The sequence below is a fragment of the Hemiscyllium ocellatum genome, chromosome 5 (genome assembly GCF_020745735.1).
Source record: "Hemiscyllium ocellatum isolate sHemOce1 chromosome 5, sHemOce1.pat.X.cur, whole genome shotgun sequence".
Classification (NCBI taxonomy): domain Eukaryota; kingdom Metazoa; phylum Chordata; class Chondrichthyes; order Orectolobiformes; family Hemiscylliidae; genus Hemiscyllium; species Hemiscyllium ocellatum.
In genome coordinates this window covers 89,313,915-89,329,688 of record NC_083405.1, presented here as the reverse complement: position 1 = coordinate 89,329,688, position 15,774 = coordinate 89,313,915, and the positions used below count along the sequence as shown (strand labels likewise).

At 41.3% G+C, this 15,774-nt stretch overlaps 1 protein-coding gene across 1 annotated transcript in view; it reads left to right on the top strand.

The window, feature by feature from the left end:
* cubn (cubilin (intrinsic factor-cobalamin receptor)) overlaps positions 1-15,774 on the top strand; it is a 301,424-nt gene that overhangs the window by 187,292 nt on the left and 98,358 nt on the right. The window contains exon 39 of the mRNA XM_060825705.1: positions 3,733-3,916. Within this exon, the coding sequence (XP_060681688.1) occupies positions 3,733-3,916 (184 nt within the window). The remainder of the gene's footprint in view (positions 1-3,732; positions 3,917-15,774) is intronic.

Below are 15,774 nucleotides of genomic sequence, written 5' to 3'. Positions count from 1 at the left end.
AGATGGTTCCTCATGTTACATCCTGTATACGTTTGAAGCTATCCAAAATCAACATCATCAACCCCTGCACTCACCAAACGATATTGACTCCTGATCAAACAACCATGCAATTGTACAACGGGAAGATATGATTTAGAAGCAAGATAAGGCCACTTGCTGCTTTGAACCTGCTCTGCCATTCAATAATATTTTGTTCAAATATTTTGTCAAATCCAAATTCTTGCTTATCCCCTATAAACTTTGACCCCTTGGTTAGCCAGGAATCTATCTACTTTTGTCTTAAGGTTATTCAAGGCCCCATTGTCTGGGAAACAGATTTCCAAAGGCTCATGACTCTCATAAAAAAAACGTTTCATCTCTTTCTTAAATGGGAGATCCTTCATTTTTAACCTTTGTTGCCTAGTCATAGTCTCTCCCATGAGAGGAGACATCCTTTCAGCAGCCACTATATCAAGTCCTCAGAGTCTTTTATGTTTCAATGAGATCACCTTTCATTCTTCAATAACTCTCATGTATACAGGCCCAGCCTGGACAACCTTCCTTCTTCCCAATTCTTCCCAATATCCCAGGTATCAGGTGAGACAACCTTCTGTAAACTGCTTCTAACATCTTTGTGCAGTTTTGATTTCCTTATCGAAGAAAGGACACAGAGTGCCATAGACGTGGTCTCACTAACACTCTGTAGACTGGACCAAAACATCACTACTTCCATTCTCTTTGCAATAAATGACAATATTCCATTTGCCCGCTTTATCATTTGCAAACGTTTATTGGCTCATGTACCAGGACATCCAGAATAAAATATTGTACCGATCTTTGTTTTTCAATCCTTCCACAGCATTCTCCCTCCCTAATTCTGTCATCTCCTCAAGTCCCACAGTTCTCCAAGATAGTTGTGGTAATCTAATTCTGCCCTTTCAAGTGAAATGGTTTTTATCATTGGTGGCTGCACTGAAGTGTCAAAGCCCTAATGTCCAGAACACTCTCCCACTCTCCCTACTACTACGGCACAGTGGTTAGCACTGCTACCTCACAGCGCCAGAGACCCGGGTTCATTTCCCGACTCAGGCGGCTGACTGTGTGGAGTTGGCACATTCTCCCCGTGTCTGCGTGGGTTTCCTCCCAGTCCAAAGATGTGCAGGTCAGGTGAATTGGCCATGCTAAATTGCCCGTAGTGTTAGGTAAAGGGGTAAATGTAGGAGAATGGGTGGGTTGCGCTTTGGCGCGTCGGTGTGGACTTGTTGGGCCGAAGGTCCTGTTTTCACACTGTAAGTAATCTAATCTAAGTAACATCTCAGACCCTTTGGTCCAACTTGTTCTGATCAGATATCCTAAATTAATCTAGTCCCATTTGCCTGCATTTGACCCATATCCCTCTAAACTCTCCCTATTCATATTCCCACCCAGATGCCTTTTGTATCATCCTCCACCATTTCCTCTGGCAGTTTATTCCATACATGCACCACCCTTTGCATGAACAGGTTGCCGCTTAGGTCCCTATTAAGTTTTTCTCCTCTTACCTTAAGCCTTCTAGTTTCGGACTCCCCCACCCCAGGGAAACATTTACCCTATCCATGCCCCTCATGATTTTATAAACCTCTGGATGTATTCTCTTGGCTTCCCTCTTTTAGGAAACGCCTTGTAATGTATCCCTTTTTCCAAACTTTGAGAAAATTTGGGATTTTAATGTGGCTCAGATCTTGCTTCATAACATTTTAGTGCAGCGCCTTTGGATGTTTTATTACATTAACAGCATTATATAAATACAAGTTGTTGGGGAAACTTTGAGGATAGCTGTCATGTAATCTCATTTTATTTATGACTGGTATAGTATTAAACTTCCTGTTTCTTCATTGCAGCCAGTGCTTAGTAAGTTTTCCCTGTGAGTAGTGATTTTGTATTAATTAGTTCAAGGTATGTGTCATTGTGTCTGTTCTTAATTGTCCTTGAAACGTTGGTGATGAGTTGCCTTCTCAAACTGATGTAGAGATTCCCACAGAGCCGTTGGAAAGGGAGTTCCGAGATTTGAACTCTTGACAGTGAAGGAATGGTAAGATAGATCCAAACCAGGACAGAGTGTGACTTGGAAGCAAACATACATTTGAGCAGCATGGGCAGCTGAGTTGGCAGATTCCAGCCAGCTAGTGCTCATTGTTTTGCAGCTAGCCCCCTTGTATCCAAAGAAAGTACCAGCACGCATTATCAAAGCTTTCTCATGAACAATGTTCAGCTGAACAAAATATTCAAAGGTGAAGAATTTCTATGCAACCTCACCCCACATGGAAACAAAAAATCTTCATGACTATTGTGAATCCCTTTAATTATCTTGACAGATTATCATGAGACATATGGTGAGAATCTTAATCTAACATTGTGCAAATATAAAATAATTTATAAATTATGAGTTGTAGGAAGATACACATCAAATAAAAACCATTAAAATCAGTCAGCAATATTCCATCACCTGAAAAGAATTGTGATTGAATAGTCAACTTTGATTTGTTCTGTGAAGCATGAAGCCATTTAATAATTTGCTTGAGATTTATTGAAAACTGGCTGTCACCGTGGATAAAAAAGGGAGAACATGTGAAGCCAGAACTGAGAAAGAAATGGAGCTAATAAAACATCCAAATCTTTCAGCTCCTGGCTTGTCAAATACCAGACCTATGACAAAGATGCATTTCAGGATCCTACGTAAGTCCCAGTGCGTGGACTACCAGTGGGATTGTGCCATATCACCCACCCCAATCACCCTCCAATCCCTTAACATTGCCTCTGATCTCAGACATCTCCCACCCAAGCATGCCCCAATTGGACCTGACTGCCATCCAGGCCCAACTGTGCTGGAATGCCTATCCAAATACTAAACCACATCCCCAATGTAGCACATCTATACTCCACCAGACCCAGCTACCTCCCCAGCCACCAGATTCTTCATCTTGCCTAGCTCTTCCACCATGCCAACTTTACCCACTTCACACGTATCCAAATCAGCTGCCTGCCTACATCATCCATCTAACCACCTACAGACTTGACCACACACCCTCTTGCCTAGTTCACCCCCCTTACACATTTATCCATGTACTCACAGAATGACACAATTTTTACAGCGGAGAAGGAGACCATTTGACCCATTGTACCTGCACTGGCTCTCTGAGCATTTTGACGTAGTGCCAATCTCCCACCTTTTTCATATAAAACTGTTCATTATTTCCACAAAAATAATCCAATGGACTCTTGATTGCCTCAGTTAAACCTACCTCCAGTCAGCGCATTCCAGGCCCTAATTATGCCCTGTGTGAAAAAGATTTTTCTCACACTTTCATCCTCTAACCCGCACTCAAAGACCAGATCTTCAACCTTATCTGAATTTGGCAGCTTGTGCCATAAAATGGGACATGTACTCTATTTTCCTGACTCTTGTCCTTCCTGACAGAATACTCCAAGTGGTGCCATGCTGTGTATTTCCTTGACAGTTGGGATCAGGTTTTCCCAGAAAAAATGCACAAGATAATCAGTATGGGAGCTTCTTAGTGAAAGCCCATTGCTGGTGCTGAGAAATGTCAGACTGATGTGCCTTACAAAACCTCAGCTTAGAACAATTTCTTGAATAGTGTTTCATGGAATTCATTTTGGTGGTTCTGGTTCAAGATTTAATAGTTCCAGCTTCTTTTGTTTAAAAAAGCCATTGATTAAATCCTCTAATATTTCTCATGTTATTTTCAATACTAGTTAAGGAATGGTCCTGATGCGTCTTCCCCACCTTTGACCACCCATGGAGGAAATGGACACTATTGTGGCGAGAACCCTCCTTCCACAATGCACACATCAGACAATCAGCTCTTTGTACGTTTCACTTCTGATGGAAGGAATGAAGGCCTTGGGTTCAAGTTCAAGTATGAAACTTCAGAGTATGGTGAGTGTTACAGTGGGCATATGAGGTATGGAAATACCCAGATTCATTTACATCATGCTCCGTACATCATAGCATCAGAAGTTTTTCAAATATTTTCAGCGTATGGATTGATCTCATTGTTGTGTTACATTCTGGAAATAGACACATAGATTCTTGGAGCACTATAGGTTCACAGCACAAAAAGACCTTTCTGCCCATCAAGTCTGTACCACTTAAACTAATCCCATTTTCCAGCACTTGGCCCATAGTTTTGTATGCCTTGATATTGCAAGTGCACATCTAAATACTTAGAGTCATAGAGCTGTACAATATGGAAACAGAGCCTTCAGTCCAACTCTTCCATACTGACCGAATATCCCAAATAAATCTTGTCCCATTTGCCAGCATTTGGCCCATTTCCCTCTAAATCCTTCCTGTTCATGTACGCATCCAGATGTCTCTTAAATGCTGTAATTGTACCAACCTCCACCACTTCCTCTGGCAACTTGTTCCAGACACGCAACGCCTCTGCATGAAAAATGAGCCCTTTAGGTCCCTTTTATATCTTTCCCCTCTCACCCTAAACCTCTACATTTGGACTCCCCCACTCTGGGGAAAAGACCTTGTCTATCTATGCCCCTCATGATTTTATAAACCTCTATAAGGTCACCCCTCAACCTCCGATGTCCAGGGAAAATAGCCACAGCCATTGAACCTCTCCCTATAGTCAAACTCTCTAACCCTGGCACCATCCTTGCAAATGTTTTCTAATCCTTTTCAAGTTTCACAACATCCTTTCAATAGGAAGGAGAACAAAACTGCATTCAGTATTCCAAAAGTGGCCTAACCAATGTCCTGTACAGCCGCAACATGACCTCCCAACTATGAAACTCAATACGGTGACTAATAACGGCAAGCATACCAAATGCCTTCTTCACTATCCTATCTACCTGGGACCCTATTTTCAAGGAATTATGTACCTGCACTCCAAGGTCTCTTTGTTCAGCAACACGCCCCAAGACCTTACCATTAAGCATATAAGTCCTGTTCTGATTTGCCTTTCCAAAACGCAGCACCTCACATGTATCTAAATTGAACTCCATCAGCCAGTCATTGACCCATCTGATCAAAATTGCATTATACTCTGAGGTAACATTCTTCACTGTCCACTACACCTCCAATTTTGGTGTCATCTGTAAACTTGCTAACCACACCTCCTATGTTCACATCCAAATAATTTATGAATAACAAAAATTAATGGACCCAGCACCGATCCTTCTGGCACACTGCTGATCAAAGGCCTCTAGTCTGAAATGCAGCCCTCCACCACCACCATCCTCTGTCTCCTACTTTCCAGCCAGTTCTGTATCCAAACAGCTGCTACTCCCTGTATTCCATGAGATCTAACCTTGCAAACCAGTCTGCCTTGAGGAACCCTGTTAAATGCCTTACTGAAGTCCATATAGATCATGTCCACTGCTCTACCCTCATGAGTCTTCCTCGTTACTTCTTCAAAACACTCGATCAAATTAGTGACACATGATAAATGCAAAAGAGAAAGCATATTCATAGCTCATTGAAAGTGGAGTCGCAGGTAGATAGGATAGTGAACAAGGCATTTGGTATGCTTTCCTTTATTGGTCAGAGTATTGAGTATAGGAGTTGGGAGGTCATATTGCAGCTGTACAGGACATTGGTTAGGCCACTGTTGGAATATTGCATGCAATTCTGGTCTCCTTCCTATCAGAACGATGTTGTGAAACTTGAAAGGGTTCAGAAAAGATTTACAAGGATGTAACCAGGGTTGGAGGATTTGAGCTATAGGGAGAGGCTGAACAGGCTGGGGCTATTTTCCCTGGAGCGTTGGAGGCTGAGAGGGGTGACCTTCATAGAGGTTTACAAAATGATGAGGGGCATGGATAGGATAAATAGACAAAGTCTTTTCCCTGGGGTCGGGGAATCCATAACTAGAGCGCATAGGTTTATGGTGAGAACGGAAGATATAAAAGAGACCTAAGGGGCAACTTTTTCACGCAGAGAGTGGTACGTGTATGGAAAGAGCTGCCAGAGGAGGTGGTGGAGGCTGGTACAATTGCAATATTTAAGAGGCATTTGGTTGGGTGTATGAATAGGAAGAGTTTGGAGGGATATGGGCTGGGTGCTGGCAGGTGGGACTAGATTGGGTTGGGATATCTGGTCAGCATGGACGGGTTGGATCGAACTGTCTGTTTCCATGCTGTACATCTCCATGACTCTATATAATGTGGCAAAGGGCAGTGGGAAACCAAAGGATTGGGAGGCTTACAAAGACCAACAGAAGGCAACAAAAAAAAAGGCAGAAGATTCAATATAAGGGTAACCTAGCCAGTAATATAAAGGAAGACTACAAGTCTTTCTTTAGATGTATAAAGAGTAAAAGATAGGCAAAAGTGGACATTGGTCAACTGGAAAATGATGCTGGAGAGATAGTAGTGTAAAGCAAGGAAAAGACTGAGGAACTGAATAATTACTTCATATCAGTCTTCACAGTGGAAGACATGAGTAATATCTCAAAAATTCCAGGAAGTGAATAGCTGAGTATGGTGGCTATCACCAAGGAGAAGATGCTAGAAAAACTGAATGGCCTGAAGGTGAATAAATCACCTGGATCAGGTGGAGCACACCCCAGAGTTTGAAAGGAGATAGCTGAAAAGAAAGTGAAAGCATTAGTGGTGATCTTTCAGGATTTGCTAGAATCAGGGAGGGTCCCAGAAGACTAGAAAATCGCTAGTGTGGCATCCCTGTTTAAAAAGTGAGCACGGCAAAAGACAGAAAATTATAGACCGATTAGCCTAACCCTGTTCGCGAAATCCATTGCAAAGATGAGATTTCTGAATACCTGGATGTGTATGATAAAACATGGCAAAGTTTTATCATGGTTTTATCAAGGGGTCATGTCTGACGAATCTGTTAGAATTCTTTGAGGAAGTAACAAGCAGATTAGACCAAGGAGAGCCAATGCATGTTACCTACCTGGACTTCAAGAAGGTCTATGAAAAGGTGCCACACAGGAGGCTACTGAGTAAGATAAGGGCCCATGGTGTTAGAGGCAAGGTGCTAGAATGCATAGAAGCTGGGCTGTCTGGCAGAAAGCAGAGAGTGGAGATAAAAGGGCCCTTCTCAGGGTGGTAACCGGTAATAAGTGATGTTCCACAGACTCAGTGTTGGGACCACAACGTATCACTTGATACATTAATGATCTAGATGAAGGAACTGAGAGCTTTCTGGCTAGGTTTGCAGATGATGCAAAGATAGGTAGAGGGACAGGTAGTATTGAGGAGGTGGAGAGGCTGCAGAAGAAATTGGACAGCTTCAGAGAGTGGGCAAAGAAGTGGTAGATGGAGTACAATTTGGGAAAGTGTGAGGTCATGCACTTTGGAAGGAAGAACAGAAGCATGGACAATTTTCTAAATGAGGAGATAATTCAGAATTCTGAAGTGCAAAGAGACTTGGGAATTCTAGACCAGGATTCTCTCAAGGTAAATTTGCAGATTGAGTCAGTAGTTAGAAAGACAAATGCAATAGTGGCATTTATTTTGAGAGGACTTGAATATAAAAGAAGGGAGGTACTTTGGAGGCTCTATAAGACTCTGGTCAGATCACAATTGGAGTATTGTGTGCAGTTTTGCGCCCCATACCTCAGCAAGGATGTACGGGCTCTGGAGTGTGTTCGGAGGAGGTTCACAACAATAATCCCAGGAATGAAAAGATTAATGTTTGAGGACTCTGTATCTATACTCGCTGGAGTTTAGAAGGATAAGGGGATATCTCATTGAAACTCTCAGAATACTGAGTGACCTGGACAGAGTGAATGTTGGGAAGATGTTTCCATTGTTAGGGGAGATTTGGATCTGAGGGCACAGCTTTCGAGTAAAGGGAAGACCTTTTAGAATGGCAATAAGGAGAAACTTCTTCAGCCAGAGAGTGGTGAATCTATGGAATTCATTACCACACAACGCTGTGGAGGCCAGATCATTGAGTATATTGAAGACTAAGATAGATAAGTTCTTGGGCATCAAGGGGATCAATGGCTATGAGGAGAAAGTGGGAGAATACAGTTGAGAAACTTATCAGCTATGATTGAATAGCAGAGCAGACTTGATGGGCTGAATGGCCTAATTTCTGCTCCTATGTATTATAGTCTTATGATTTCCCAAGCACAAAGCCATGTTGACTATCCCTAATCAGTACTTGCCTTTCCAAATGCATGCAAATCCTATCCCTCAAGATTCCCTCCAACAACGCACCCACTACTGATGTCAGGCTCACCATTCAATAGTTCCCTGGCTTTTCTTACTACCTTTCTTAAACAGTGGCATCCCGTTAACCAACCTCCAGTCTTCTGGCACCTCACCTGTGGCTACTGAGGATACACATATCTCAGCAAGAGGCCAAGCAATCACTTTTCTAGCTTCCCACGGAGTTCTAGGGTACACCTGATCAGGGATTTACCGACCTTTATGCATTTTAAGATGTTCGGCACCTCCTCCTCTACAATATGGAGATTTTTCAAGGTGTTGCTATTTCCCCATATTCTCTAGCTTCCATATCTTTCTCCACAGTAAATACCTTGTCTACCTGTCTCCATGTCTTTTGTTCAATTGGCAGAGCTCACATTTCTTGTCAGCAAATTAATTTATTTGCTTGACGTGATTTTTCCTGTCAATGCCTCTTCCTGAGAATTTTGAATATATTGCTAACTCATCCTTTCTTACTTCTTAACATGGATGAATTAACCTCATGACTCAGCAGCCTTGGAGGATGTTATCCTGCCTGAAAGCTCCAAAGCCTTTTGCATTGTAGTTTTCTTGTCAGCAGCTCAGGAGTCCTTTTTTGTGTCCTGGATGTTTTGGAGGCGCCTAAACTAACAACACCTCTGCTGTTATCAGCCTTTTCTCTGGAAGAATCCACATCTGCATCCCTCCCCTTTTCATTTTGGATTATAAAACTCCAAGTCAGCGAACACTCTCAAAATGATCTCCTCAGTTGGTTCTCTATTCATTTATCCAAAGTCACATGATTATTTGGATTTGTGGAGGGGGAGAGTTGGGCAGGTTAGTGAATTTCAATTCACTGTTTATAATTACTTTTCAGCTTTGTTTTTAAAACAGTCAATTTTTGTTTCATGTTGGAACCCAGGTTTCCAAAGACAAGAATAACGTATTATGAGCTTTAATCACAATAGGAACTTTAATTTTCTAATGTGCTGTCTTGCTAAGGTTTGAAATAGTGTCCAAGAAGTCAAATATTAGACAAATTTATTTAAACAGCATTTCAACATAAAGAAATGTGATTTTTGGAAATTGCTCAACATTTGGGAGGAAAATGATTTCCTAATGGTACTGAAAATTTATAAAATATTTATAGCACAAAAAACATGTTATTCAGCCCAGCTTCAGTTTAGGCTCTGCCCAAATATACCTCCAATCCTCTTTCACTCATCAACATAACATTCTACTCAATTCCCTCTCAAGTGCTTATATAGCTTCCCCTTGTAACTATTAGTTACAATAAATGCAGCATGTTCTACATTCCAACTACTCTGTGATAAAGAAGTTTACATTGAATTCTTACTGGATTTGTTATTCGAAATGTGATATCATGGGCTCCAGTTCTGGTCTTCTCCACAAAGTGTTATCTAAGTTTCTAAGTCTGTCTTTTCAAATCTTTGCATAATTTTAAATACGGAGAAAGTGAGGACTGCAGATGCTGGAGATCAGAGCTGAAAATGTGTTGCTGGAAAAGCGCAGCAGGTCAGGCAGCATCCAAGGAGCAGGAGAATCGACGTTTTGGGCATGAGCCCTTCCTGAAGAAGGGCTCATGGCCGAAACGTCGATTCTCCATAATTTTAAATACCTCCATCAGGTTATTCCTCTGTCTTCTCTGAAATGTACTCCAGCTTGATCATTCTTTCCTGCTAGGAATACCTTCTCAGTTGTTGTAACATATAGTAATTATTTATTGTATCGTCTTGAATGTCTCTATCGATTCATAAAATACTTTCAGCACTGTCATGTCTGTGCTGTCTCTCAGAAGAAACACTTTGCCTCAAGTTACTGATAGAGACATATCAACAGAAACTAGAGGCTATTTGGCCATTTGATCCAACTCCTCTATTCAATCCTGCCATCCATAATTCTCTATCCCAATGCTACATTTCTGGTTTCTTCTCATTACCCTTGTTACTTTTAAAGTCTCTAGAGGCAATATCTCAAATTTGTTTAGTGACTTGGTTTCTTCAGCCTTCTGTGGAGGCAAATTCCACAGGTTCACTATCCTTTGAGTGAAGAAATGTTTCCTCAGCTTAGTTCTAAATGGCCTACCCTATATTCTGAGACTATAATCCTGGTCCTAGGCATGCCAGCCAAGGAAAACATCCTCCTGGCAACTAGTCTGTGCAGCCCTTTAGAATTGAATATATTTTAATCAAATCCCCTCTCATCCTTCTGGATTCTTGCTGATACAGACCCAGTCAGACCAATTTTGTTTCCTCGGACAGTCCTGACATCCACTGTATCAGTCTAGTGAACCTTTACTGCACTCCTCTGCCAAGTGTATCCTTTCATAGGGATTTCTTCCATCTTCTCAAGTAGCCCTACACTTCCTTATTTTTCAGATAAGACTCCAACTTCCTCTTGAGTACTTTGATTGAACCTGCCTCCATCTCACTCACAGGCAGTGCATTCCATGTTCTAAACATCCACTGCACAGACATTGTTCTTCCCCGTGTTACCACTACTGTTTGCCAAGTACCTTACACCAATGCCATCTGCTTCTCAATCCTTCCACCAGTAGAAACAATGTCTCCCTATCTCCTCTGTGCAGATCCCTCATGATTTTGAATATTTCTGTCAGATCAGTACTCAATCTTTTCTTCAAGGAGTTGTAATTTCTCTACTCTACCTGCATCACTAAAGTTTCTTATCCCTGGAATCATGTCCTTAGATCAATTAGATTAGGTTAAATTCCCTACAGTGTGGAAACAGGCCCTTCAGCCCAACACATCCACACTGACCCTCCAAAGAGTAACCCACCCAGACCTATTCCCCCACTGTATATTTACCCCTGACTAATGTACCTAACAATATGGGCAATTTAGCATGGCCAATTCACCTGACCTGTACATCTTAGGACTGTGGGAGAAAACCAGAGTACCCAGAGGAAACCCACGCAGACATGGGGAGAATCTGTAAACTCCACACAGACAGTCGGCCAAGGCAGGAATTGAACCCGGGTCCCTGACGCTGTGAGGCAGCAATGCTAACCACTGAGCCACCGTGCCACCCGAGACTGCAATTTTTCAATAATCCTAATTATTGGAGGAAGATATAAGCCAAAGTGAGAAACAACCACTACAAAAATCATTATGTTGTCTTATTTCCAGATGCCTTCCTTATGAGCAAGACCTGAATACGTTAATTTGAACAAAGACTGTAAGCAATGAATGTAAAATAGATGAAAAGCTGTGGCCCTGATTTTGACCTATGCTGTATGACAGGGTTCTATCAAAGTAACAGTTTGACAAACATTAGACTGACAAAAACTATATTGTCTGGACCAACAGAGAACAGTACGGTTATTGACAAAACAGCACTTCAAGCATGAGTGAAATGATGTAACTCAAGAACTGTTTGGAACTCCAGTGGGTAATGGATTGTTCTGTCAGTCAAGGACTCCTTTCATTCTGCTGAACCCTCCTGTGTAATATAATGGGCAGCCAATTGTGGTTGATGGATAATGTTCTATGGTGAAGTATTCTGAAATAGCTTTGAAAAATAATGAAAGGAGTGTACCTCTGGGTACTGGAGAATTTTTGAGGATGATTTCATGGATTAGAGCATAAAGGTTTAGGTAAAAATGTAGTGTGATTCAGTGGAGTGGGAATGGGCCGGGGGAGGAAAACACCGCAAACTCTTATGGTTGTAATGAAAATGCTAACAAAAGTGCACCTCCACAATACAGCTTTTACATTTCTTTTAAAGTGGTGCCTTTTTACTAACACATTGAAAGAACATTGGCTTTTTAGAAACATTCAAGATAATCTTTCGTGTGTAGGCAGTTTCTGGCAGGCACTTCATTCACACAAAATCTCTCCAGTGATGATGCCAGACCTGCTAATTTTCTCCAGCATTTTCTGTTTTATTTTAAAGCATGACTATATTGATCATATTTGTTATCTACAAATATCATTTGTTACTGTTTGTTTTTAATAGTTCAGTGTTTTTATTAGAACATTTCTCTTGACAATAATTAAGGATGCTTACAAAAATAGTTCAACTACTGAACAAATTATTTCAAATGATCAACTTTATTCATAAACAAGTGTTGCCATCTAATTACCTCTTGCTAAAAGGTTGCAATTTGAAATCTCTGCAGTGTTTGCACATTGAACCTGTAAACAATATGAACTGACTGTCAAGTCACCCATGTTTTGATCTTGTGATTGATGCATAAGCAACAGGAAATTATAATGATTCGTTCTTAATTGCTTGAAAAACTCTTCCAAAATCTCATCTGCATTAATTGGAAAGCTTTTGGTTTTAAAAATGTCTGTGGATAATTCAGATTTTTTTAGAACATAAAATATGGAACATTAGAGCGCAGTACAGGCCCTTCAGCCCTTGGTGATGCGCCGTCCTGTGAATCCACTGTGAAGCCCATCTAACTTACACTATTCCGTTCTCGTCCATATGCCTATCTAATGACCATTTAAATGCCCTGTTGCAGGCAGTGCATTCCACGCTCCTATTACTCTGAGTAAAGAAACTACCTCTGACATCTGTCCTATATCTATTACCCCTCAATTTAAAGCTATGGCCCCTCCTGCCAGCCATCACCATCCGAGGAAAAAGGTTCTCACTGTCCACCCTATCTAACCCTATGATTATCTTAGATGTCTCAATTAAGTCACCTGGCAACCTTCTTCTCTCTAACGAAAACAGCCTCAATTTCCTTAGCCTTTCCTCATAAGACCTTCCCTCCATACCAGGCAACGTTCTAGTAAATCTCCTCTGAACCCTTTCCAAAGTGTCCACATCCTTCCTATAATGTGGTGACCAGAACTACACACAATTCTTCAAGTGCGGCTGCAACAGAGTTTTGTACAGCTGCAATATGACCTCATGGTTCTGAAATTCAATCTGTCTACTAATAAAAGCTAACACACTGTATGCCTTCTTAACAGTCCTATCAAACTGGGTAGCAACTCTGAGGGATCTATGTAAATGGACACCAGGATCTCTCTGCTCATCTACACTACCAAGAATCTTACCATTTGCCCAGTACTCTGCATTGCTGTTACTCCTTCCAAAGTGAATCACCTCACACTTTTCTGCATTAAATTCCATTTCCCACCTCTTAGTCCAGCTCTGCAGCTTATCTATGTCCCTCTGCAACCTACAACATCCTTCAGCACAATCCACAACTCTACCAATGTTAGTATTGTCCGCAAATTTACAAATTTCTATCCTTCTATGCCCTTATCCAGGTCATTTATAAAAATGACAAACAGCTGTGGACCCATAACAGATCCTTGCGGTATACCAAAAGTAACTGAATTCCAGAATGAATATTTCCCATCAACCACCACCCTCTGTCTTCTTCCAGCCAGCCATTTTCTGATCCAAACTGCTAAATTGCCCTCCATCCCATGCCTCCATATTTTTTGCAGTAGCCTACCATGGGGAACCTTATTGAACACTTTACTGAAATCCATATACACCACATCAACAGCTTGAGCCTCAAGCACCTGTTTGGTCACCTTCTCAAAGAACTCAAGGCTTATGAGGCAATACCTGCCCTTTACAAAACCGTGTTGACTATCCCTAATCAAGCTATTCTTCTCTAGATGCTTATAAATCCACTCTGTTATAACGCTTTCCAACACTTTACCCACAACCGAAGTAAGGCTCACTGGTCTATAATTTCCAGGATTGTCTCTCCTCCCCTTCTTGAACAAGGGAACAACATTTGCTATCCTCCAGCCTTCAGGCACTATTCCTGTCGGCAATGACAACATTAAGATCAAAGCCAAAGGCTCTGCAATCTCCTCCCTGGCTTCTCAGAGAATCCTAGGATAAATCCTATTCAGCCCAGGGGAATTATCTATTTTCACACTTTCCAGAATTTCTAACACCACCTGCTTGTGAACCTCAATCCCACCTAGTCTAGTAGCCTGTCTCTCAGTATTCTGCTTGACAACAGTGTCTTTTTCCAGTGTGAATACTGATAAAAAATATTCATTTTCGCCTCTCCTCTGACTCCACGCACAACTTCCCACTACTGTCCTTGATTGGCTCTAATCTTACTCTAGTCATTCTTTTATTCCTTATATACCTATAGAAAGCATTAGAGTTTTCCCTGATCCTATCAGCCAACAACTTTTCATGTCCCCATCTTGCTGGTCTTAGCTTTCTGTTTAGATCTTTCCAGGATACCTTGTACCTCTCAAGTGCCCTAACTGAGCCTTCATGCTGCACCCTAACATAAGCCTCCTTCTTTCACTTCAGAAGAGATTTAACTTCTTTCATAAACCACAGCTCCTTTGCTCGACCACTTCCTCCCTGCCTGTCAGATACATACTTATCAAGGACACGTAATAGTTGTTCCTTGAATAAGCTCCACATTTCTATTGTGCTCCTCCCCTGCAGTTTCCTTCCCCATCCTATGCATCCTAAATCTTGTCTAATCGCATCGTAATTGCCTTTCACTGAGTCGTAGCTCTTGTCCTCCTGTGTATATCTATTCCTTTCCATCGCTAAAGTAGACATAACTGAATTGTGGTCACTATCACAAAAGTGCATACCTACCTCCAAATCTAGCAGCTGGTTGGGTTCATTACGCAGTATCAAATCTAATGTGACCTCTCCTCTTGTTGGCCTGTCTACATACTGTGTCAGAAAATCCTCCTGCACACACTGGACAAAAACTGCCCCATCTAAAGTACTTGAACTATAGTATTCCCAGTCAATATTTGGGAAGTTGAAGTGTCCCATAACAACTACCCTGTCGTTCTCGCTCCAATCGAGAATCATTTTTGCTATCCTTTCATCCAAATCTTTGCAACTATTCAGTGGCCTATAGAAAACTCCCAACAGGCTGACCTCTCCTTTCTGTTTCTAATCACAGCCCGTACTACCTCAGCTGATGAGTCCTCAAATGTCCTTTCTGCAGCCATAATACTGTCCTTGACTAACAATGCCATTCCCCAACCTCTTTTATCATCTTCTCTGTTCTTACTAAAACAACTGAATCCTGGAACCTGCATTTTGTGATATGTATAACTGCAAAGCTTTCAGAATTCATTTCCAGACTTTTTTTTTGTTCAGTTAAACAATATTCATGAATCACTTTAAAACAAGAAGAACCAAGCAAGACATTTTTATTTTGCATTCATTTGTTATTAAGGCAATCACTCAACATTTCTAACTGGCTGGCTGTTTTTGACTTTAACTCTTTCAACTAAAGAAAATCTAAGAATTGATGGCATGGAAAGGAGGAGAAATATTTTGGGCCGTTAAATAGGGAAGGATGGGAAGCGCATTACTTGGAACTTAAACGCCAGAAAGAGTGGATTGGGTCAATACCCTGTTGCGTAGTGGATATTCCAAGTAATCCTATGTATATGACTAGAATCTAAGAAGTCGGAGCAGAAGTACACAATTTAGCCTGTTTAACCACCCAATGGTTATAGATTATTTGACTGTGCCTTCAGCTCCACTTTCCTTGCTGCCCCTTTGACCTCCTTGTGAATCAACAACTTGTCTAAGCTTTTGTCTACCCAAAGATTAATCACCATCGGAGAGAAAAAAAATCATCACTATTTTAAATAGATGGCCCCT